Source organism: Camelina sativa, chromosome 8, assembly GCF_000633955.1.
Source record: "Camelina sativa cultivar DH55 chromosome 8, Cs, whole genome shotgun sequence".
Lineage (NCBI taxonomy): Eukaryota > Viridiplantae > Streptophyta > Magnoliopsida > Brassicales > Brassicaceae > Camelina > Camelina sativa.
In genome coordinates this window covers 22,795,232-22,809,137 of record NC_025692.1, presented here as the reverse complement: position 1 = coordinate 22,809,137, position 13,906 = coordinate 22,795,232, and the positions used below count along the sequence as shown (strand labels likewise).

Genomic DNA, 13,906 nt, shown 5'->3' with positions numbered 1-13,906 from the left:
AAAAAAAAAAAAAAAAAAAAGAGGAGAGTGACGTGGCAGCAATCCAAAGGTTAGTATGGTTTTTAAGTTTCGGATCTGATGGCTACTTCGTGCTCCGTACGCGTTTATTAATTACTTTTGTTTTTCTTGGTAAAGGAACAATTCCTTACTTTTTCGAGATTTTGACTTTTCTTTAATTAACTTTTTTTCGTTTTCTTACCAGATTTAATCATTCTTTTGAAAAACAGTTGGTAAAAAAGATTTGGTTTCAACAGTCTCTCTAATGGGCTTTGAACATACTTGGTGGTGTTTCGGTTTTGATTCCGAGTACTTTTTGATTTGGTTTCACGAAACCTTAGTTTAGAACTTTACTTTTTAACATTGCCTTCTAGATTTCATTATATAGCCGTCAAAAAACAATTTTTATCCCCGTGACAGTCTGGTTTTTGGGGTTTCACAAGTAAGCTTGACCTTTTCTCCTGTTAGCATCACTGAGCTGTAAAGTTTTCCAGTAGATCATTTGCTTCTCGTATGGCCTTAAGCTGCAATGCAGTGACAAGAGAAGTAAAACGAAATCAACAAACAATAAGCTCAAACTAGACCCTTTTTTTTGGCTTTTATATTCTAGACGTTCTCATGTTATTCATAATATTCAGAGTCATAATGAAATATCAAAAGTACCTCTAATTTATCTTCCTTGAATCTGTGGTCATTTGGTAATCTCCGGAACTCTTGTGCTAGCCCAAGGCATTCTTCTACGCTCTCAGGAGCCACAAAACCTAGTGCCACCTTTATGCAAGACTGCAAAAACAGTTTGCTTTTTGTTTACAAAGTGCATGAATAGAGAATGAGCCAAAGAGGGATCATGCGGATGAACAATAAATTATGCAATTTCTTGCCTGTCTATTCCTCACTTGGTAAGGGCAACCTGCAGGTATGAAAACAGCTTCGCCGAGGTGTTGCTCAAAGGTCCATGGCTCTATATCTGCATATGAATAAACATACATCAACCGTTCACCATATAGACTTGTAAAACTGCACAGTGCAGACCGAAATCTTACCGTATTCCTCCTTCAGCTGTTTCTTCTGACTTTCACTCAAGAACATAGTCTGGTCATGAATTGGGTGATCTACCTGAATTAAATACAGAAGCAATTTTTTCAGATTGCATGCATTAGTGACCGTATCAATACGAATCATTCACAAGAGATGTATGTGATGATACATACAGTATTCACAGGTTGGTTATCGAAGTGACGAAACTCATGCGTGTGCCTTTTTAGATACTGAATAAGTTTTGGAAGATCCTCTCTACGAAAGATATCCCAAACAGCACCACCATGCCCATCCTTTAACCTCTCTTGTATAGGTTTTACACTTGTACACAAAACAGGTTGTGGGAGATTCTCCTCGGTATCCTCCCACGGAGGAGTTGAAGGAAGCTTTGGCATCATTAGTCCAGTACTCTCCACAGAGGAATCATCTTCTCTTTGGTAGTTTGGAGATAATCTCTCTCTCTTCAAACAGATGTCATAATGATTCTCGTCGGCAATGGAAGGAAGTGTTGGCATCATTAGTCCATTTTCCACGGAGTGATCATCTTCTCTTTGGTATGTTGGAGATAATCTCTCAGTCTTCAAACATATGTCATTGTCATTATGATTCTTGTCAGCGATTGATTCGTACAATAAAAACCAACCAGGCAGAGGCAGTACAATAAAAACAAAAACAAAAGAGCTCCCCGAGTCGAGTTTTGAAAGGTTTACCAGAATATGCGGTCACTTGGGTAAAGTTTGCACCTAGTAATATCAGATTCTGTCACAGATATTCCTAGAACAAAACAGGTTTGTGAATGGAATGTAGAACGAAAGAAGAAATGAGAGGATAACACAAGTGAAGACCAAGTGACCATACCTTTAACTGTTGTTTCAATCTCCAGCTCACGGTTCTGCTCTGCGTATATATCCCTAAGAACTGGAAGAAGCTTAACTAATAGGTACTGCAGCTGCTTGAACTTGACTTCCGCGTCTCTTTCACTTCGAGGCTGAGATAAGAAAATATCAAAATGAAGGAGCCATTTTGTTTCAGTAGATATCAACGGGAGAATAGTGATGTCAAGCCCCATACCTTCACCGCCAAAGGCACCCGCAAACAAGCTTTGCAATTGCAATACTTCATACAGAATGGACAGGCAGCTCTAATCTCCTCATCCGTTCTTTCTGGATAACTATTGAGGTTTTAAGATTAGTAGAAATTAAAAGTATCCTGACTGGTTGAGGAAGGAGTATAACGTAGTATTAAAGTGCAGATACTTACTATCTCTTGATGCACCTATTGCAATACTTCTTGCTACATTTTGAACAAAAGATAATATCAATCTCACTCGCTACGGTCTTACAATGATGACACCACAAACCCCCATACTTCCTGGTTCCACAAGACTTAATGCCCTGGATGAAATAGTGTTCAAAACATAAATCCAAACCGAAATAAACAGCCAGCATTAACACAATACAAACTGAAATATAAAGTAAATAAAAAGGTTCCAACTTTTAACCAAAGAAAACAGAGGGAACTATATAAAACTCCATAGAATCATGAACATTCAGAATATAGTCGCACATGATGTTCAATAATCCATTGATTCTTAAAGCATAAACGCTACATATAGTCCTTAAAATCATGCTCTTTTAGGGTATTTAGACAACCATAGAAACTCAAAAAAACTGAACCTTGTGCATAAAGGAACTAACTTTCTCAGGCGTAGACATGTCTCTTTGAGCAAGTCGCTTCAAAACCTCTCCGCCATCACATATTCGACTTCTTCCTCTTCCGATTCGGTCAAATTTGGACGACCCTCCGCTCACATTACCCTTGTCTTTCTTCCTAACTTTACGCCCGTCTTCGACTAACTCGTCAAAATCCACTGACCTAACTCGCTTCTCCTTCCTATGGTCCATAACTCTCTCCACCACCAAAATTTCTCCCTTGAGATATCGGCGAACTGCAAAGAAGTCACCACCGAACCGCGAGTGAGGCCGTCGTCCCACACTATGGCGGTGCTGCTACTATAAACGAGAGCGACGTTTCACGTGGCAAGAATCCAGAGTATAGTTATATGTTATTAAGGTATGATTGGTATGTTTGCTTCCCTCAGTCTAATGCACTCTACGATGCCCCGGGAGGCTCTGATCACTCTCCTATCTTAGTTGCACCCAATGATGTACAAGAGCGGAGGAAAGTCCCCTTTAAGTTCTACACATTCTTCACAACTCATCCAGATTACCTTGCTATTGTTGAAACAGCATGGAATGAGACTATATCCTCGAGCTCCAAAATGTTTATTCTCTGTCAAAAACTTAAGGCGGTAAAGATAGGATGCAAGGCTTTAAATCGCACTCATTTCAGTAACATTCAAGCTAGGACTGCAGAAGCCAAGGAGTTGTTAGCTACAATCCAAAACCAGATTTTATCAGCGCCTAACTCCATTTTGTTTGAGGAGGAGAGATTGGCAAGACAGAGATGGCTCATTCTATCTACAGCCGAGGAGACCTTTCTAAGAGAAAAATCAAGAGTTCGTTGGTGCTCAGAGGGAGATTCCAACACCCGGTTCTTTCATAACTCGGTCAAGGCTCATCAGGCAAGGAATCTCATTCGCTCTCTTTTGGACTCAGATGGTGAAAGGGTCACGGACTCATCAACTCTCAAGGTTATGATTGTAGAGTATTACAAGCAACTCCTTGGAACCAAAAATACTCAAGTCAAGCCTCTTACTGTCCAGCAGATTCGAGAGTTGCATCCCTTTAGATGCACTGAGGATTTGGCTTCATCTCTTATAGCCATTCCTTCCACTGAATTGATAACCACAACTTTGTTCTCTCTCCCTCGAAGTAAAACTCCAGGACCGGATGGATTCACAGTTGATTTCTTTATCAACTCGTGGGGTGTTGTTGGTCCTTCGGTCATTGACGCAGTCTCAGAATTCTTTAAAATGGGGAAGCTTCTCAAGCAAGTAAACGCAACTATCTTAGCTCTTATCCCCAAGACTGTTACAGCAGAGTCCCTTACAGAATTCAGGCCAATTTCATGCTGCAATACAATTTACAAGGTCATCTCAAGAATTCTAGCCGGTAGATTTAAACTCTTCACTGCAGAGGCTGTTCAGAGGAACCAAGTTGCCTTCATACCTGGTCGTCTTTTGTGCGAAAACGTCCTCCTAGCTATGGAGCTGGTTACTGATTTCAACAAGGAAGGTCAGTGACGAGAGGTTGTCTGCAAATTGATCTGTCGAAGGCATTTGATAATATAGATTGGGGTTTCCTCACCAATATCCTTGAAGCTTATAATCTTCCAGAGCAATTTATCAAGTGATTATCAGCTTGCTTCACGTCTCCGACTTACTCAGTGGGTTTTAATGGTGAGCTTGTGGGTTATTTCCCAGGAGAAAAAGGTTTGAGACAAGGAGATTCCATCTCTGGTCCGCTCTTCACTCTGGTTATGGACATTCTTTCTAAACAGCTAGACAATGCAGCTACTGACAACAGGTTTCAAACTCATCCGCAATGTGGAAGTCCATTAATCACTCACCTCAGTTTCGCGGACGACATTCTGGTTTTCTTTGATGGCACAGAGAGCTCCCTTGATGCAATCTTGGACATCTTAACTCAGTTTAAGTCAGTCTCGGGGTTAGGCATAAATATGCAAAAAACTTGCCTCTATCTTGATGGAAATAATAGGGATACCATAAGACAATTAGCAGTCTCTCACAATCTCTCTTATGGCTCTCTCCCAATGCGCTACCTGGGAGTCCCTCTTCTTACTTAGAAATTAGCTCCTTCAGATTACCAACCTCTTATAGATAAGGTGAAAGGAAGAATAAACTCCTGGACTAATCGCCATCTATCATTTGCGGGACGTCTCCAACTTCTCTAATCAGTGATCAATAGCACCATTAACTTTTGGGCTTCAATATTCATGCTACCAAACAAGTGCATGCTCAAGCTTGAGCAGATCTGTGGAGTGTTTTTGTGGAACAGCAATGCAGAATCTGCTAGAGGGGCAAAGGTTTCTTGGGAAACAGTTTGCTCTCCTAAATCAATTGGGGGATTAGGACTAAGAAGGTTAATCGACTGGAACAAAATTTTTGGGCTCAAGTTAATTTGGCTGCTCTACTCTGAGGCTGGTTCTCTTTGGGTATCCTGGATAAAAAGTCATCTGATTAGAGACAAAATCTTCTGGGAGGCTGATTTTCGTTCTTCAGGAAGTTGCATTTGGAAGGGTCTCTTAAAGTTGAGACCGCTAGCAAGGCCTTATGTGGGTTGCAATATACTTTCGGGAAGACAAGCCTTGTTCTGGCATGACAACTGGACAGGACTTGGTTCTCTGTTAGACATTGTTGGTGATCAGGGCCCGAGAGTCACCGGAATTTCTTATCAAGCTCGGGTAATTGATGCTTCTTCAAACGGCGGTTGGATTCTTCCAAGAAGTCTTCATCCTCTGGTTCATTTGCTTCGGGTTTGCTTGCAAGCTCAAGTCCCTCCATTTCAAGAAGCCGATGATGATACTTTCCACTGGAAAATTGATGCAGACCAAAATCATGCTAAATTCTCCTCAATTAAAACATGGCGGCATCAGCATCCTACTGGTAATCCTGTCACTTGGCACACTCAAATCTGGTTTAAAGAGCGCATTCCTAGAATGGCATTCATGGCTTGGCTTACTGTCCAAGATAGACTCACTACAAGGGATAGACTGATTAGATGGAGTCTACCAGTCCCACCTGATTGCCTACTTTGCCAGTCAGGTAACGAATCAAGGAACCACCTATACTTTGAATGTCCTTACTCTTACAATCTTTGGACTCGATTCTTTGATCACTTTCAACTTCTCCCTCCAAGCACTTTCGATAGTTTTTTAAATTGGAATAAGTCTCCCATCACAAACAGGAGACTTAATTCAATTTGTAAACTAGTGTTTCATGCTTTGATCTATGCTATCTGGAAAGAGAGAAATTCCAGAATACACACCTCAGCTATCAGAACTGAGGCAAAACTTCATTGTGAAATCCAGCTACAACTAAGACGAAGACTCTTATGGTTGGATCGCTCCCCCTCTCACGGATCAGTCTCCTCAAATACAACCTAGGATGCATATCTTTGTTTATGGTTCACTCACTTTCAAGTCCCATAACCTTTTAATCCTAAATGTGTTTCTTAGAGCATGAACACTCATCGTTACTCTTGGAGTTACTCTAATTAAAAATTAAAAAATAATAATAAAGTAGATCATAAAGCAAGAAGCGTTTCTTTGGCAGGTACCGGAAGAATCGTTACTCTAAGATATGGAAATTTGTGATTGGTTAGCTTTATTTTTATTGATTTATTATTTAAATATATAATAATATTTAAAAATAATAATTAAAATATATTAATTTGAGTAACGCTCATCGTTACTACCGGTAATGATGGTCTTATTTATGTATCCTCCGTTTATGTAAGGAACCGATGCTTCTAATAAAAATGGTATTTGAAAAAAAAAAAAAATGTTATTAAGGTATGATCGCACGGCTGTAATTTCATGATCCGTTATTAATTTTTGTTAATTACACACTTAAGCTGATTTAACTACTAAACTAAATTTAAGCATCGACGAAGCCTTATAAGATAATGGTGGGCTGTTTCAAAATATGGGCCAACCAACTAGGCCTTGTTGGTTATTGTATAAATTCTATTAATGTTAAATGCTATAGCAAAACGGTTCTATGGTCTAGCGGTTAGGACATTGGACTCTGAATCCAGTAACCCGAGTTCAATTCTCGGTAGAACCTTCTCTTTTTTGCTCCCACTCCCTCCGCCCAGGCTTTTTTCCCCGGCGATTTCAGAATGAACCCTAAAATATAACACCCCGTCCAACAACAACAACAAAGCTCTGCTGCGAACTCTTTTTTTTTTTCGGGAAATGGAGAATTCGTTGGTTGTTGGTTCGGGTGAAACAATGGAACAAAAGATCGAGGAAACAGTGAAGGGTATACTCAGAGAAGCTGATATGGACCAAATGACTGAGTTCAAGCTCCGGATCGACGCTTCTGCTAAACTCGGTTTCGACTTATCCGGGACCAATCACAAGAAGCTAGTCAGAGATGTCATGGAGGCCTTTTTGTTATCCACTCCCGGTGAAGCCCCCTTAGAGGAGACGTTGGCTCCGGCGCAGAATGAGAGTGTTGCCGCTTCCGTTGGTGTTGAAGATGAACGCTTTATTTGTAAGGTTGCCACTTTACCTATTGACATTGTTCTTCTATAGGTTCTTCTTCTTCTTGTATAGAGGAGACATTATATGATCATTGTTGGGTCTTTAACTGTAGTTATCGGAGAAGCGAAATGCGACGGTTCAAAAGTACAGAGGCCAAGCTTTTCTATCTATTGGTTCTCAGGAACATGGGAAGGCTTTTAGAGGTAATTTGAAACACACTTGGTCGTCTCTTATCTTGATTCTGATTGCTATAAGTGGTTTCAGGAAGCCATTGTTCTAGTTATGCTTCTGTTGATTTTAGTTGTTAGTGTTTCCACTGCTAGAGGTTTCTTAAAGTATTGATCTTTTGCTCATTTATTTTATGGTTCTCTAATGGGGTTATGCTAAACATTTGGTTCCTCTGCCAATATCATTTACTTACAGTATTGCTTTATTGACTGACTTCATGCTGCAACTGTTGTGCTGAAAAAGCTTTCATGTTTCTTCTTTATCAGGAGTACATTTGTCTACTAACCAATGGTCTGTGATCACTAAGAATCTTGCAGCAATAGAAGAAGGTATTAAGCAGTGCGAATCAAAATTGAAGTAAGGTTCATGCTCCCTGTCATTGCTTTCAGTGTTTATCTTCATATATTATGCTGGCCGCTTATCTTGCTGTAAAACATTATGCAGATCTGAATCAACACAGAACGGAGATACATCTGAGGCTTTGGATAAGAAGAACAGCTTTCACGGGTTTCCTCTTATCAAGACTTCACGGTTTGATGGGAAGGGTTATCTTTCCTGGGCAACACAGATGGAACTCTTTTTGAAGCAATTTAATCTGACTTATGTTCTCTCTGAACCCTGTCCCGGTATTGGTAGCTCTCAAGGCCCTGAAACCAACCCCACTGAAATAACTCGAGCTGATGTTGCGTGCAAAAAATGGCTGAGAGATGATTACCTTTGCCACAATCACTTGATGAACTCCTTGTCTGATCATCTATACCGTCACTACTCGGAGAAATTCAAGCATGCCAAAGAATTGTGGGACGAGTTAAAATGGGTCTACCAGTGTGAGGAATCCAATTCGAAGAGGTCACAAGTCAGAAAGTACATTGAATTCAAAATGGTGGAAGAGAGACCGATACTCGAGCAAGTCCAAGTCTTTAACAAGATTGCTGACTCCATAGTGAGTGCTGGTATGTTTCTTGATGAGACATTTCATGTGAGTACCATCATCTCCAAGTTTCCCCCATCGTGGAGAGGCTTCTGCACCAGGTTAATGGAAGAGGAGTTTTTACCGGTCTGGATGTTAATGGAACGAGTGAAGGCTGAGGAAGAGCTCCGCAGAAATGGAGCACAAGGAGGGGTTACATATAGACCAGCGGCAGGCTCCTCTCAGATGGAAAGGAGACCTAGTCTAGGAACAACACATAGAGGATCCCAGAGCATAGGTTGGAAGAGGAAAGAACCCGAGAGAGACGGGAGAGTCATCATCGTCTGTGAAAACTGTGGGAGGAAAGGACATCTCACAAAGCATTGCTGGGGTAATAAATCTGATGAGAGAGCTTCCGGGAAACCAAATCGGGTTAACTTTTCAGTCCCTGCACCGGTGGATTCAGAGACTCAAGCAACAACCAACAGTGATATTCTTAAAGGTTAATCTTCTGAGTACTGATTTATAACTTTTATATATAGTTCAGTACGCTGAATTGTATAAAAGGAAACAGATAGATAGGAACTATATCAGTTTTGGCCTAATTTAATGTAAAGGTAACATTTATGAAAGAAAATTCTTAAATTCTATTTTGAAAAAACAGAAACCTTGAAGAATACTCAAAAATCATAGTTATACATTCTTTAAAGCAATAGAGAATTTACATTTGTTGTCTTTTTACACACACTTAATTTAACGAGGATCTAACTCAGTAATTGTAACTTTATTCAAAGACGCAGTACTACTTGTGTGATTGTTGTCTCTTGACGATGGTTCTACAACTCCTGAGTAAAAAGCGGGTTGCAAGGGTCTCGGTAAAGTGAAAGAATTTGCATTGAGCATTGCAACAACAGAAGGCATCGTTGGTCTACTCTCTGGATTCTCCTGAACACACAACAAACCAATGTGAATGCATTTCATGATCTCATCACTTCGACCTCTTGTTTCATTAATCAAATTTGGATCCACAATGTTCAACACTTCTCCTTCTCCCCAGCATTTCCACACCTATACATATAAAGACAATACATGAGTTAAAAATATGTCAAAGTCTAAAGTAAAAAAAAAAAAGTAAAACAATAGTAATATTTTTCACTTACATAGCTAAGGAGGAACATTGAGCTTTGTTCTGCCGGAGACCAATTGTTTTTCTTACCTTTAATGATCTCAAGGACTAGTACACCGAAGCTATATACGTCGGTTTTCACCGAGAATTGCCCACTCATTGCATACTCTGGAGCCATGTAACCACTGCAACGACAAGATAACTTTAGGCTTTTTAATTTTTTCAATGATAGAACTAAAAGGATACTACTTTTTTGTTTGGCAGCTTACTAGGTTCCTGCAACTCTGCTTGTGAACATGGTCTGACTTGTTTGGTCCGTATTAAACAACTTTGCCATTCCAAAATCCGCGATTTTCGGATTCAATGCATCGTCCAAAAGAACATTGCTGGCTTTCATATCTCGATGAATTATTTTGAAACGAGAATCTTCATGGAGATAAAGAAGACCTCGAGCAACACCTGTGATGATCCTATAACGTGTTTCCCAATCCAAGATCGTTCTCCTATTGGAATCTGAGAAAGAATCAAATTTGGCTCATTTTCTATAAGTACTAAAAGATAGAGATGTTTGTATTCAGGTTTTAAGGTACCAAATATGAACTTTTCGAGGCTTGTGTTCTTAAAGAACTCATAGATGAGAAGTCGTTCTTCTCCTTCCAAACAGAAACCTAAAAGCCTAACAAGATTACGATGTTGAAGTTTGGCGACCAATGAGACTTCGTTTACGAACTCATTGTCTCCTTGTCCTGATCTCACTGACAATCTTTTCACAGCTATCTCTTCCCCAGAATCCAGAACACCCTGGTCAGTATTGAAACATACGTAAGAGAGATCTAATCATCATTGAGCTCATAAAGATAAGTAACGATCAATAAATCAGTCTTATCACCTTATAAACTGCACCGAAGCCACCTTCTCCAAGATGGTTGTTTGGAGAGAAGTCATGAGTTGCTAATCTCACGGTATCAAAGTCAAGTTGCAATAATTGTGCATCATTTAACTTAGGGTCTTGGACATATTTGCCTGATCCAAAAGGCAATAAAACCAGAAGTGTCTTTCAAAGTTAAACCTCTATCGATAATCTAGTTTTCCAAACCTTTTATACCAAAAAGTTCAACCTTTAGGTCTCTGTTTTTCCTTTCTTCTATTCCTTGTAAAGAAGTAAAGAGAGATTAGAAAAAGGGCAATAATAGAGAAACCCGTGGCAATGATGATTTTTACTCGGACATTTCCTGCCAAAACCAAAATTTGTTAAGAAATAAACTGTTAAGAAACGAGAAAGTAGTTGCAGATTACAAAACTGAATAAAATTAATGGCAGCTTCTATTAGATATGTATTTATATAGAGGTAGCTTTATGCAGAGTGCTCTGTATTTTTGTTTTTTTAGATAAAACAGAGCGGTAACATTCTGTTGTGGGATTTCAGACTAACCTATCCCTCTAACTCTGAGGCATGGATTGATGTATCCGTCTCCATGGTAACCCTCAGGACATGAGCATCGGTGTCCTGCATTTCCATCGGGAGTGTCAAGGTTTGTACAGCCTGCGTTTTCGGCGCAAGGTTGGTTTTTGCAACCTTCCTTTAGCCACCAACCTAACGAAATCCTTTCGAACTCTAGCGCTACCCCTGCATTCACACCTACAGACTCGAAAGCTATCGACGAAAACAAAAAAATACACGAGCTATTCCTCAGTTCCTTCATACTGATAAACGCAGAATTAGTATTTGAAGAAATACAGCTTATATTCCCCGTGGAATCGCAGCTTTCCAGTTTCAGTACTTCTTCCAAAAATTTCTGCTTGATTGAGCATCCATCGGTTGTACGTTTGCAATCTTCCATTAAGAAACTGTTCTCCAACGTTGGTGCGAAATGCGTGCCGAAAAGCGGAGTGATGTCTTCAATCTTCCGAGTACAATTGTGTGGAAGGCCGACGAGTATTCTGTTCTCCGTCACGTTTTGGACGGAAAACCCTCCGATCTTGGCCGCTTGCTCCACCTCAGAGCAATGGAACTGGATCGCACAACCAGAAGAAAACCCAAAGGGATATGAGAGAGTCAACCTACCGCATATTCCGTTACAACTCTCGGTGACATTAGCCGCGGGGGAAGAAACTCGTCGGAAAATAGACCCTCCGGTTACGATTACTATCAAAATCAAATTCAACTTATGAGAAATTCAAATTAAACAAAAGAAACTCAGTAAACGACCCTAAAGAAGAAGTTTGATAGGAAGTAACACCCTTCCAGTTAAAAGGAAAATTTGGGTATTGAATTATTGTTATCTACTAATTAGAACCGAATATCCATGTGGTTACAATTAAGTCGCTGCAAAAATACAAAAGCACTTTCATGACTTGACATATGAACGTAATCTAGCCGTTGGATTAATTATAGACATATATATATATATATATATATGATTTCTCTATAAGGAACATCATGTGGACAATAGTTTCAGTGGTAGATTGTATAGATTTTTTTTCTTTTTTGTTCATCTGAATTTTATTAAAATGGGTAAAATCCAAAGCGGGCAAAACAAATCTAACCGTAGAAAATATTGTGAATTGGATAAAAATTATTGTGAATTCAGAAAGTGTAACGTATCCTTGAACGAAAAAATTCGTGTTTAGATATTTAACCTTGCAAATGTTGTATTCTTTCTTCGATTGACTTCATAAATTGGCTTAGATAACCTTGCAAATGTTGTATTGGGCTCATACAGGCCTTAATATTTCCTATTTTTTAAAACCTGACATAACGTTCCTCCCGAAACCCTAAAAAACAAAATTTGCTAAAAGAAAACCCTAAAAATTTTGGATTTTCCTTTGGAAATTGTATTTTGATCATTCCCGCGGGTAATCTCTCATCCGAATCAGTTTTCTTTCTTTTTTGTAAGAGTTTCTTTCTTGATTCGAAAATCAGATGGTAGAAGCTAAAAAACTCAAACCCTTGTGTCATACTGGAATCTAGAACACTCGAATATTGTTGATATAGACATATCGTCACTACTTTACGTTTAGGAATAGCCAGAATGAAGCAAAAAAAGATGGCTTGAACTATTTCTGTTGCTAATTTATTGGGCATGATGATTGAGCAGCATAGGGTCCAGTGACCTTTAAAACCTTCTTTATTAGTTGATTATATATAACGGCTATGGAGGTCTATAATTCTGTTTTTCATTTTAAAAGTCCTAGAGGACTAGTTTTCGTTGGGGTTTACTTGCTTATGATGAGTGTAGTGGCACATGTAACATACTGTTTTGGGATATTGTTTCCCTCGAGATTATGGGCCTAAATGTCATCAGAAACACTGTTCCTTAGAGATATTCACAAAATATATTAAAGGTATCATTTCTGTATCAACCGTTACTGGACGAATCTTTATCTTTTCTAGTTCCATTGAGTTTCTTGTTCTCCCAAAATAGCGTACTTTCTGGTTAAGTTAATTATCTTGAACTATATGATTCTCCTTTCCAGATTTTATCCTAAAACAGCTCCAAACGGTAGGAACTCAGAATTTGATTTGAGGGGTGGGCATTTCGATTTAAATTTGGGTTTGGTTTGGGTCTGGTTCGGTTCGGTTTGTTCAGGTTAGTTTATGTTCGGTTTGGTTTGGTTTTAGTTTGGTTCGGTTTTAATTCAGTATAAGAATCGATTAATGTAACAAAATAAAATTGATTATGGTTTTATTATAGTTAATTAATCAAATAAATTTAAAAAGATAGAAAATTAAAATTAATACATAATACTAAATATAATTAAATCTATATTTATATTTAGTTAATTTTATTAGAAAAGTTAAAATAATGTAAAATAGAAACCAAATGCAAGTGGTAATAGATAAGATCACATGTTTATAATTTTAAAAATATTATTAGTTAATTTAAGAAACACATTAGGTTAGTGGTTCGTTTCGATTAAAACCAAACCAAACCAAACTATTTGGGTTGAGAATAAACATAACCGAATAGTTGGAATGTAAGATTGAGTTTGGTTTAGGTCGGTTTGAGTTCGGTTGGTTTGGTTTGGGTCGGTTTGGTTTAATGTCCACCCCTCAACAGCTGACCCTTTTTTCTCTAACTTGAAATTAGAATTCTCTTTGAGACATACAGTATCTTGATTGATCAAGGTTCTTTTTCCCCTTTTATGTCTCTCTTTTTTTCTTATAATTCAAATTGAGATTCCTCTTTTATGTTCTGTCTTTGATTCCCTCCAGTTCTCTTGTTTTTTGAATTTGATAAGTGGAGGGATAACAAACGAAACTGGACATGAAAGAAAGTTCCAACATAAAGTGGCTCATAGTCTGACGATAAAATCTTTAAATTTTCTTTTGGAACCTTCACTTTCATTTCTTTAATAACTTTTGTTTCTTGTCTATGCTCGTTCAAATCGAGTCCCCGTTACATTACAAAACT

The 13,906-nt window shown here is 38.6% G+C and overlaps 3 protein-coding genes and 1 non-coding gene across 5 annotated transcripts; 3 read left to right on the top strand and 1 right to left on the bottom strand.

The window, feature by feature from the left end:
• Positions 3,098-6,864, top strand: LOC104709832. The gene is made up of 4 exons (XM_010426386.1): positions 3,098-4,232; positions 4,421-4,664; positions 5,016-5,782; positions 6,728-6,864. Exons 1-4 carry the CDS (start codon positions 3,098-3,100, stop codon positions 6,862-6,864), a joined length of 2,283 nt encoding a protein of 760 aa, XP_010424688.1.
• TRNAQ-CUG lies at positions 6,734-6,805 on the top strand. Its single transcript has one exon. It is a non-coding gene; the product is annotated as a tRNA-Gln (tRNA).
• Positions 6,787-9,065, top strand: LOC104707981. Of its 2 annotated transcripts, none has more exons than XM_010424448.2 (4): positions 6,787-7,242; positions 7,340-7,430; positions 7,722-7,812; positions 7,900-9,065. In XM_010424448.2, the coding sequence occupies exons 1-4, from the start codon at positions 6,937-6,939 to the stop codon at positions 8,870-8,872; spliced, it is 1,461 nt and encodes a 486-aa protein (XP_010422750.1). In that variant the 5' UTR covers positions 6,787-6,936; the 3' UTR covers positions 8,873-9,065. The 2 variants fall into 2 exon arrangements, with proteins under 2 accessions (XP_010422750.1, XP_010422751.1); XM_010424449.2 differs by having other exon boundaries at positions 7,090-7,237.
• Positions 9,040-11,761, bottom strand: LOC104709831 (putative receptor-like protein kinase At4g00960). The gene is made up of 7 exons (XM_019228876.1): positions 10,924-11,761; positions 10,610-10,723; positions 10,381-10,514; positions 10,082-10,292; positions 9,761-10,004; positions 9,526-9,676; positions 9,040-9,433 (listed from the first exon to the last, which is right to left on the bottom strand). The coding sequence occupies exons 1-7, from the start codon at positions 11,330-11,332 to the stop codon at positions 9,119-9,121; spliced, it is 1,578 nt and encodes a 525-aa protein (XP_019084421.1). The 5' UTR covers positions 11,333-11,761; the 3' UTR covers positions 9,040-9,118.

Excerpts from the sequence above, each read along its gene's own strand:
- LOC104709831 (XM_019228876.1), bottom strand. The coding sequence starts at position 11,332 with ATGGAAGATTGCAAACGTACAACCGATGGATGCTCAATCAAGCAGAAA. Across the intron at positions 10,724-10,923 it reads CCTCAGAGTTAGAGGGATAG|GAAATGTCCGAGTAAAAATC; the intron begins GTTAGTCTGAAA and ends TGGTTTTGGCAG. Across the intron at positions 9,434-9,525 it reads CAATGTTCCTCCTTAGCTAT|GTGTGGAAATGCTGGGGAGA; the intron begins GTAAGTGAAAAA and ends TTATATGTATAG.
- LOC104709832 (XM_010426386.1), top strand. The coding sequence starts at position 3,098 with ATGTTATTAAGGTATGATTGGTATGTTTGCTTCCCTCAGTCTAATGCA. Across the intron at positions 4,233-4,420 it reads TACTGATTTCAACAAGGAAG|GAGAAAAAGGTTTGAGACAA; the intron begins GTCAGTGACGAG and ends GTTATTTCCCAG. Across the intron at positions 4,665-5,015 it reads CAGTTTAAGTCAGTCTCGGG|CAATGCAGAATCTGCTAGAG; the intron begins GTTAGGCATAAA and ends TTTGTGGAACAG.
- LOC104707981 (XM_010424448.2), top strand. The coding sequence starts at position 6,937 with ATGGAGAATTCGTTGGTTGTTGGTTCGGGTGAAACAATGGAACAAAAG. Across the intron at positions 7,243-7,339 it reads ATGAACGCTTTATTTGTAAG|TTATCGGAGAAGCGAAATGC; the intron begins GTTGCCACTTTA and ends CTTTAACTGTAG. Across the intron at positions 7,431-7,721 it reads ACATGGGAAGGCTTTTAGAG|GAGTACATTTGTCTACTAAC; the intron begins GTAATTTGAAAC and ends CTTCTTTATCAG.